Source organism: Ochlerotatus camptorhynchus, unplaced genomic scaffold, assembly GCF_037179485.1.
Source record: "Ochlerotatus camptorhynchus isolate MF236.1 unplaced genomic scaffold, CSIRO-AGI_Acam_v1.1 ptg000041l, whole genome shotgun sequence".
Taxonomy (NCBI): domain Eukaryota; kingdom Metazoa; phylum Arthropoda; class Insecta; order Diptera; family Culicidae; genus Ochlerotatus; species Ochlerotatus camptorhynchus.
This window is the reverse complement of record NW_027040532.1, coordinates 1,818,160-1,828,541: the sequence shown is the minus strand read 5'-3', so window position 1 is coordinate 1,828,541 and position 10,382 is coordinate 1,818,160. Positions and strand designations below refer to the sequence as shown.

At 37.6% G+C, this 10,382-nt stretch overlaps 1 protein-coding gene across 1 annotated transcript in view; it reads left to right on the top strand.

Moving 5' to 3' along the window:
* Window positions 1–865: 865 nt before the first annotated feature.
* LOC135713712 (sodium/potassium/calcium exchanger 3-like) overlaps window positions 866–10,382 on the top strand; it is a 31,276-nt gene continuing 21,759 nt past the window's right edge. The window contains exon 1 of the mRNA XM_065236923.1: window positions 866–1,486. Coding sequence (XP_065092995.1) covers window positions 1,378–1,486 — 109 coding nt within the window. The 5' untranslated portion in view covers window positions 866–1,377. The remainder of the gene's footprint in view (window positions 1,487–10,382) is intronic.

Genomic DNA, 10,382 nt, shown 5'->3' with positions numbered 1-10,382 from the left:
CTTGCCAAAAAGGACAAAATTACCACAGTGCATGAACTGATATTACGCTTGCTTATACTGTATTTGTTTATTTTTGTGTCCATTAAAATTACATGAGATTTTCGACATGATTGAAGTGCATCCTCTTGAATGTAATATTAAAATTTATTTTTTGCTGTGCGGTACTAACAAAAAGGGTCCGGTACTGACAACCCTAGTGTCAACAAGAAACTAGTTCTCTACAGAAATTAGCTCAATGAAGGACAGCCGAGGACATCCGATAAACAGCGGTGAGAGGGCGGTACCACCCAGCACTGCACTGTTTATCTTGGCATATAATTCGCGTGACCTTCTGCGTGAAACACATGCATGTTCCCAGACATTTTGAGGTTCACAAAATGTCCATTCTATTCCTTGCGCTATGGGTGCCTATAGGCACCATTCTACAAAATAAGGATTAGGCTATGTGTCACCGGAGTTAAACTGGTAGGAATTATCAACGCCATGCGCCATCACCTACAGTATCTCACCTGCGTAATATTGGATTCAAAAATATCGTCCAAAAGCGATAAATATTGAACCGTTATTCCATTTCGACTTTAATCCACCACTGAATACGTAAATGATCCAACTTAGTCACAGTCATATCGCCTGTCCGGTATCCAATCATGGTGGATTGATTCCTGCCATCGTTCGGTCAGTTCGATTGAAGACAAAACAAATCTGTGCTACCAACATGCGATGATCGATAACGAATAGATAAAGACTGGCTGATGGTTGAAGGTTTAGGCTTCTGTGTGAGGAGACAGTCACTCTAACCGCTCGAAATTTTGCATCGGTTTTTGGTAACCGATATTATACACTACCATACACTGATCGGCCTGGTTCAGTATTCTGTCAAAGTTCGGTCCGGGAAGGTGCAACTTGAACGCTCGGGTCGGTCGAATAACTCTGTGATAATATTTTCTGGACGTTTATCGAATAAGAAGGAGGTTGAATAATAGAAATTGTCAAAGTAAAGCGTCGCGTTCCTTGAGCACAACAATCAAGCCCAATAGGTTCGTGTGCTTCGTCTAACTGTGCATAGTCAGGTGAAGAGACACTGAAACCACCAGCGGAGTCTGCAGGCATTTCTGCATTCAGTCATTGTGTGAATCTAGAATATTGTAAACACACGCGTGTTCATCCATAGTGCCCAAGCTGTCATACTCACATACTACGCATCCCGACCAAAATGTTCCGTCTAAATCATCTGAGAACGTGAATGGTTGGCATTGTTTCGTGTATAAAGCTGAATATTGGTGTAACGTACTGGCAGCGTGGTCAAATATTTTGTTATTTAATAAGATCTGAAGTTATTAGTGTGAAAAGAAGAATTGTTAGCTTCGGCAGCAAAATATGAGGACTTTCAGCAAACGTACAGCGTATTGTATCTCGGTACTTTTGGCATTCCTATGCAGTACTCAGGGCTCGATATTTTACGTTCAACCAGATGAAAATTCAACAGGTGAGTGTTAAATTAACTCTAAAGTTAAGTTATTTGTCATTCATGTTCACTATTTGTGATCTTTAAGGACATTTACAAGATTTGCATTTCAATTATGTTTCGTTTTTAAATGAATTATGCATCAGTAAGAATCATTTCAGTTCAGGAACTCTGGACCCTATAAAGTTTGAATGATTCAGTTTTAGATTTTGTTTTTAATTCTAGCATATTAAAACTGGAACATATAGCCATAACTGCTTCACAGTGGGGCTGATTATTCCACCTTGCTAGTACACTCAATTATGTTCTACATAATTTTTATCAACAACCGTAGTTTTTATCGTGTGACTTAGTTTTGTTTTAGCACATCCGCAGTTGCTGATTGAAAGCTGAACCTAAAATTTGCGATCCACTTTATAAATTTCACGACCCACCAATAATGAAGAAAGATATTGCAAGGTCAACGTTACCTTATAAACTACAGAACGGCTTATAAATCCCAATGTGCCTTCAAACTGCACAGTTGCCTGAAGCCCACTCGATAAAACGGCGAAAAAATAGCAATAGTTAAAATAACCAAAACATGCAACACATGCGCATAAACGATCAATCCTCATCGTGTTTATTCGTGAAATTCACATCAAATATTGATAACTTGCGTAAGAAATCAATTTGGTATGGCATTTGTGACAGGCATACACCTTCCACCCGTATAAAAAAGGTCCAAAGCTATCCAAATCCACTCGTAAATTGTTTTATTCTGGCACTGTAATGACAAAATAGTGAACTTTTCATGAGCATTAACGGCAAATAACTCACCAACACTAGCGGACCGTGAGTAGTTCACCACAATTACATACTCCCATCTTGATCTTTAAGTATCTCCACAGCTGTTAATTGACAGCTTTCTAAGCCTTCCCATGTTTGCATTAGTATTAGTTTGTGGCAAGTATAATCATACTCTATGTCCAGGGAAGTTGACAAAATTTCCAACTCGAAATATTCCTAAACCAGCTTTTGCTTTTTAGCTTTATATCATGCTTCATTTTGCTAGCAATAGGGACTCTTGGGATTCCCAAAGTAAATCAGTATTTGAAAAGAGCCAACACGCATGAAAGCCTAAAATAAGCATTGGTCACTCCAAGTGCAAGTGGGTAAAATCTGCCATGATCAAAAATGTACCTAATGAAAATGTAGACAGAGACCTACATATCATTCAAAATTTAAATTTTAATCAGTGAGATGGGTCAGATCTCACCAAAAACGGACACATTCAAGTTTTTTTTTATCCTGTTGCAGTCGTGTTGTGACAATTTTGGAGATTTGAAGACCATCTTGGCGTTTTCCTTTTTTTTATATGTTTCAGGCTATTTGGACGATTCTAAGGCCAGTTATTAACCGGGAGATGTTTCGGAACCTCCTTTAGCTCAGTCGGTTCGATTCCCTGTCATGTCTATAAATTCTTTGGGTTGGGCAATTTCTCGACTTCCCTGGGCATAAAGTATGATTTACTTTGCCATACAATAACACTTATGCAAGAATGGGAAGGCTTAGAAAGCTCTCAATTAACAACTGTAGAAGTGCTCAAAGAAGTGGAAATCCGGCGTAAAGTCTGATCTGAGAAGCTAACTTTTGGTGAAGAAAATCACTTTGTACACGAAAGTTAATTAATCTCTTCAGACACTGTGTGTGATGGGCTTTGGTCTATGTCAGAAACTGATCACATCCCGGAACTTTTTGCTATCTGAAATGATGAGTCGAAAAGAAAGGCTATTTTTTTTTTCGAAAAAGCGTCCAAGTAAATTGAACCTTATGGAGGAATGAATTTTGGTGCTGTGAATGCGAGTGCGTGAAAATGCATCATAATCTCAAGTGTGAGAATTGTTTGCCAGATTCGCACGTGAGTTTATTCTCTCAGGGAGACTCCATGAATGAGATTTGAAAATGATTTTCTTAACACTGCTTACCTGAAAATCGGCACTCCTGGCCAGTGTCGGTTTTTATCATTTACCATCGCAAAGAGTTCTGAAAATCTTCGCTGTCACGAGCGAAATGAAAAATAAGGGCTCTCTTGCTGTGCGAATCTATTTGCTTTTTGCTGAAGGAAGTGTTAGTGATAGCTAAAGCTACAACACATTTAAACAGCACTTGTCAGTGCTCAAATTGCTAAATTTCTACCTTGTTTGATCTTTATTCCTCTTCGATCCTTGTTTGGACTCAACGCGAGGTAGTCCTCCTTGGATATCGATTTGGAAAAATCCTCTTCGATCCTTCGGATTCTTACATGGTGGCCAGCAAACCGCTAAAACCGGGAATATCGTAAAATATTCAGGAATTTGAAAAGTAATCGGGAAAACCGGGAAAAACCCGGGAATTCGGGGAGAGAACCGGGAAAAATAAATAAACTATACCATAGCAACAAATTTTTACACCAGAATTTCAGGATAAACCCTTTAAACAGAGTGATTCTTTACCAAATGAATGTTTTGCTCTATTTGCTGCATAATTTTCTTCAGTTTCCCGTCTTATTTTTTTTTTAGAATTTAATCACTCAGCAATATTGCAAATTGATTTTTGTCGTCTCAATTTCAGATGTAAAGTGCATGGATCTTAAAAGAACATATTGAAGATGCTGGACTTTGGATTTTTTTTTTTGTAAAAACCGAAACTGAATTATTCTTTCCCGGGGTTTGAATTTTTCCTTGTTCAAAATTCTCATGATTTGAATTCCAGAATTAACTTGGAATTCTGCTCTGAATTATTTTGAAATTGTTCTGAAATAAACCAGAAAACACTCCGCGAATTTATTAACGTTGAATTCTTTTTGGAATTTCCTTACAATCCCTTCTAAGAATTTAATTGGAATCCTTCTTAGAGTTCTCTTGTGCCTATCCGGAGACCTTGATTCCTTTGAAAATCTTTTCAAAAATTTCTTTTAACTCTATTCAAAACAGCAAAAATCTTTTGAAATTTTATTTAGAAACCCCATGGAGTATTTAAAGAATTTCGTTCTAATTATCAAAATTTTTTTGCGATCAATTTTGCTGGAGTTTTGTGATGAATCTTTCGTACTAGGGTTGAAATTATTACCGGAACATTCTTAGAACTCAGTTGCTTGTTGAATTCTGAATATAATTCTCTAATTTTATTCAAATTCATCTTGCATTTTCCTCGCGATACCCATTTAAATCTCCTCAGAATCAAGTAGGAATCAGTGATGGGCAAAACACCGGTACAGCACCGGTACGGTTTTCTAAAGCATAACCAATGTGCTGATCTGATCTGTTGTACCGAGCGTATGGTGCGGTGCTGCTGTCGGTTCGGTTTGGTAGTTGCAAGTAACACCGCACCGTGTTCACCAGTTCGCTGCACACGGTGCGGTTCTGATTTTCCAGTACCGGTGTTCTGTGTTCACAAGGATGATGTTTTGAATTCAAGAACCGATCCGGTACTGTTGTGTGTTTATGTGCGTGGTGCGCATTATTCAGAATTGCCAGTGATGGCAGATAACTAAACAGAAATTGTATTTGATGAATAATATTATGCAGTGTCAAGTCGAAATAGCGGTTTTTGAATACAGAAAAACTGTGAATTCAAATGATGTATTACGCAATGTGACAATGAATCGGTGTGACGTGGAGATCGGAAATCGTCAACCAACGCCACCTTGAAATCCAAGATAGCGGCTTCCGGTTATAGAAAAAAATTTAAACACCTTTAAACACCTGTCAAATACCTTTCAAAATGGGAATTTCCGGAATCAGGGTGACGTCTTGAGACCGGAAATCAATGTCTGCCGCCATTTTGAAATCCGGCTTCCGGTTATACTAAAACTGGGAAATAATGCCAAATATCATTCGATATGGGTATTTTTGGAATCAGAATGACTTATATGTACCAGAAATCAATGTCTGACGCCATTTTGAAATCCAAGATGGTGGCTTCCGGTTGTAGAAAAACTGGGATATAACGCCAAATATCCTTCACTATGGGTATTTTTGAAATCAGGATGACGTATATATACCGGATATCAAAGTCTGACGCCATTTTGAAATCCAAGATGGCGGCTTCCGGTTATATAAAACATTAAAAGCTGGGAAATAATGCCAAATATCATTCAATATGGGTATTTTTAGAATCAGGATGACGCATATATACCGGAAATCAATGTCTGACGCCATTTTTAAATCCAAGATGGTGGCTTCTGGTTAGATAAAAACTGGGAAATAATGCCAAATATCCTTCAATATGGGTATTTTTGGAATCTGGATGACGTATAAATACCGGAAATCAAGGTCTGACGCTATTTTAAAATCCAAGATGGTGGCTTCCGGTTATATAAAAACTGGGAAATAATGCCAAATATCCTTCAATATGGGTATTTTTGGAATCAGGATGACGTCTTGAGACCGGAAATCAATGTCTGACGCCATTTTGAAATCCAAGATGGCGGCTTCTGGTTAGATAAAAACTGGGAAATAATGCCAAATATCCTCCAATATGGGTATTTTTGGAATCAGGATAACGTATATATACCGGAAATCAATGTCTGACGCCATTTTTAAATCCAAGATGCTGGCTTCCCTTTATAGAAAAACTGGGAAATAATGCCAAACATTCTTCAATATGGGTATTTTTGGAATCTGGATGACATATAAATACCGGAAATCAATGTCTGACGCCATTTTAAAATCCAAGATGGCGGCTTCTGGTTAGATTAAAACTGGGAAATAATGCCAAATATCCTTCACTATGCGTATTTTTGAAATCAGGATGACGTATAAATACCGGAAATCAATGTCTCATGCCATTTTTAAATCCATGATGGCGGCTTCCCTTTATAGAAAAACTGGGAAACGACGCAATTTTGGAACCCAAGTTGGAAGCCATTGGTTTCAAAATGTGTCAAATACCCTACAATATAGGTATTTTCGTATAAGCGTTTAGATTTTTTACCGAGAAATTTCGGTTTGTTAGCGAAGACCTCAACAAAATTCCCGTTTTTTAGCTCAATCTCGGCAAGTTTTCACTGAGATCCAGCAAAATTAAATGCTGAACTACTCGATGGTGCTAATATCGTCAAAAAAATCTAAGTGACCACCTGTTTTAGAAAAAGTGTAAAATATTATACGATATGGTCGGCATCGGGGATTCCATAATGGCTTCGGACATCAATTTTCGGCATCTACACGTCGTCCCTATTTCAAAAATACCCATATTGTAGGGTTTTTGCCATTTTTTTTAACCCAATGGCCACCATATTAGATTCCAAAACGGCAACGGACATTCATTTTCGGCATCTACACGTCTTCTTGGTTCCGAAAATACCTAAATTGTAGGGTATTTGACCCATGTTGAAGAGAATTTGCTAGTATTTCCCAGTTTTACTACAACCGGAAGCCGCCATCTTGAATTTCAAGATGGTGTCATACATTGATTTCCGGTCTTTATACGTCATCGCGATTCCAAAAATACCCATATTGAAGGGTATTTGCTAGTATTTCCCAGTTTTTCTACAACCAGAAGCCGCCATCTTGGATTTCAAGATAGCGTCAGACATTGATTTCTGGTCTTTATATGTCATCCCTATTCCAAAAATACCCATATTGAAGGATATTTTACATTATTTTCCAGTTTTTCTATAACCGGAAGCCGCCATCTTGGATTTCAAGATGCCGTCAGACATTGATTTCCGGTCTTTATATGTCATTCAGATTCCAAAAATACCCATATTGAAGGGTATTTGCTAGTATTTCCCAGTTTTCCTACAACCGTAAGCCGCCATCTTGGATTTCAAAATGGCGTCAGACATTGATTTCCGGTATTTATACGTCACCCCGATTCCAGAAATACCCATATCGAAAGGTATTTGACAGGATTTCTCAGTTTATCTGCAACAGGATGCCGCCTTCTGGATTTCAAGAAGGTATCGGTTATCGATTTCCAGACTATAGGCGTCAAGCGGACTCCAAAAATACCCATATCGAAGGGTATTTGTCAGACTTCAAAATGATTTCTAGTTCCTTCGCTACCAATATTGTCTATCAAAATATTTGGCAATTGGATTAATAACTGTCGCTTGGTACAAATATTTTACTCACCTTTTTGGGAGCACTGCTATTTAATTCTTGCCAATGTTCCGAACCAAGAACGGTATACCCGGTTTTGGTAACATATAATTGAACCCTGCACATGGTTTATATCTCGTGTACCAAAACCAAAATTCTAGCACACCGGTTTTCGGTTTTCAAGCTGCGGTTCTGAACATCAACTCGAAAACCGGCACACGGTTTTGATTTAGAACACACTGGTACACTAAAACTCAACCGAACCAGGGTACACGCTTACATAAACACAGGAGTATTTTTTGAACACGAACCAGCACACGGTGCGCACCGGTTGGTTCAGTTACCCATCACTGGTAGGAATTTTCCGTAAAGTGTTGTTTTCCACAACTCCTTTTTAGAACTTGCATTCTTCTCCACAGAAATCCTTCCAAATTCATCTAACAATTTCTAGGGTTTTTATGTCGGAATAATTCTGGAAATCTGCTCAGAACTTTTCCTTCGAAAACTGTGTGGGAATCCTTCTCAATATTAGTTTGAAATCAACGCTTTGAATTCTTTTAAATTTTACTAAACATTCCAGGGTTCGTTCGCTAGATTATATAGATTGTTATGTAATTTTTTATAACCCTTAAAATGCTTCCAAGTCTTAAAGCGTGACAATTATGACTCCACGACTCACAAGTATGATTTTTTTTTCAAATCTGTGATCTTGAAATTTTTTCAAAATCTCACTTTTTAATTATTTTTACTCCAAATCTTGCATCACAAAGATCGTTATTAATCATAAATTTTGAAAAAAACAGAGTTCTAGTTTCAGACACTACTCAAATTTTAAAACCCCAGAATCTTGGGAATCTTCTTAAATCACATTTTTTATCCTTTCAGTAAATTGCACGCTCCTAAAATTGTGTTTAATTTCGTTTTTTTTTTTGTTATGGAATACTAACAACCGTTTTTTTTTAAAGATTTGAACCGGGAGAACCGGGAAAAAACCGGTAATTTCAAAATGAAAATTCACTGGCCACCCTGTTCTTATAGTAATCTACTTGGAAGTCCATTTGGAGAAACTTGGTTGCCACCAAAGCGCAGTAGAAAAGGGCAATCGCTTGATCCCCCTTCTGATGAAATTATATTGAGCAATCAATTTGATACGCTTACGGATGACGATAATGATCCATCATCCAGGCGAAATTCCATTAAACATTCCCGGCTTAATGCGAAAAAGGTAAAGGTTCCCCCTATTATTATAACCACTTCCGATTTCCATGCTCTTCGCAAGGAACTTTTGAAGTTCGTTCAATTTAAGGTTTCACTTCAAATTGGCCGTCGGGGTGAATGCCGTGCTTTGGCTGAAACCTTGGACGGATTCAAACGTCTTCTCAAGGAACACACGTTTTTTACTTACGACACCAAAACTGAACATCTGTTCAAGGTTGTGTTGAAAGGTCTGCCCAGTGGTGAATCCCTGGACCAGAACAAAGATGAATTGACTATAATACTTGGAGTTGAGCCGGTCCAAGTAATCAAAATGAAAATGAAATCCCGTTCTGGCGATTTACGCAACCAGATTTCCAATGATTTTTATTTAGTTCACTTCAAGTCTAGTGATCTAAACAACCTTAAGGTCTTGGAAAAAGCTAGCCTTATGCTCCATTTCCGAGTGAAGTGGGAACACTTTTCGAAACCTCACCCAGGGCCGTAAGTGCCAGCGTTGGGGTCACGGAACCAAATATTGGTACATGCCAATTCGATATGGCATAACTGGTAGTTCGCACACGCTTACTAACACCACTAGCAAGTAGGGGAAAATTTCCTGGGGGAAAGTTAAAGTTGACTTCGATACTCAGAGGTTGCCTTGATCTTGAATGCTGATATGTCAAAATTTAAATTCATGCAGAAAGTTGGTCTATCTGTTAAGTTTGTCTTAATTTTACGCTAAGTTGAGTGTAGTAGCACTGCTCCTGGCATCAGCTGCGCAACGCAATCAGCATCCCGAAACTCAGAATCACTTGAACACGCTCGTCGACGTAACAGTTGCTTCAAATTCTGTAATATTAAATCGATGAAATTATCCTTACACACTTAGAAATTATTACCGTATTCGGTAATTTTTTACCGAACTTTCAACAGCTGAACCTAACGATCAGTAAACAGATTTTTTGATGAGCTGTCAAAATTACCGAACAATGTGGTAATTATTTACCAAACTATTCAGTAATTTTTGACTGAACTGTCCCGTAAATGAAAATTTGTTGATCTTGTGTATTTTTTGTTTTTTTTCCGGGGAATTAAAAATTTAAAGCTCTTTTTGCATTATTATTTACGAGATTTTATTCAATAGTAAACATCTAGGTAAAAATATCTTTTAAAATAACATATATTGCTCGCTGGAGTATTCTTTTCGCAGGTGGCTGCTTTCATGGGGATGCCAGTCCAGAAACATTGACTGGAACCTGATCCCGAAAGCACAGAATTCCTGGCTATGTCTGAAGAGCAATCATAAAAATGAAAGAAAAAAGTAATTATCAATATCATTATGAATATTTAATAGATACATTATTCATCTGTATTTGCGATCATACTTACTTTTTTTTCACTGAATTTTCCGGTCACTTTCCACTCTTACTGTTTACTTTAACACTTGATATAAATATGACCGTATTTCGATTGACAGTCTGGAATTATTTACAGAAGTTCGGTAAACGTTTCTGTAATTTGCAGTTTGTTCGGTATTTTTTAACCGAATTCGGCGTTTGCTTTGTTTTACAGTTCTTACTGTACTCTTTTTAACGAAGTTCGTCAATATAGAAGCCAGATTACCATCACTTCGGTAAAACATTACCAAATGT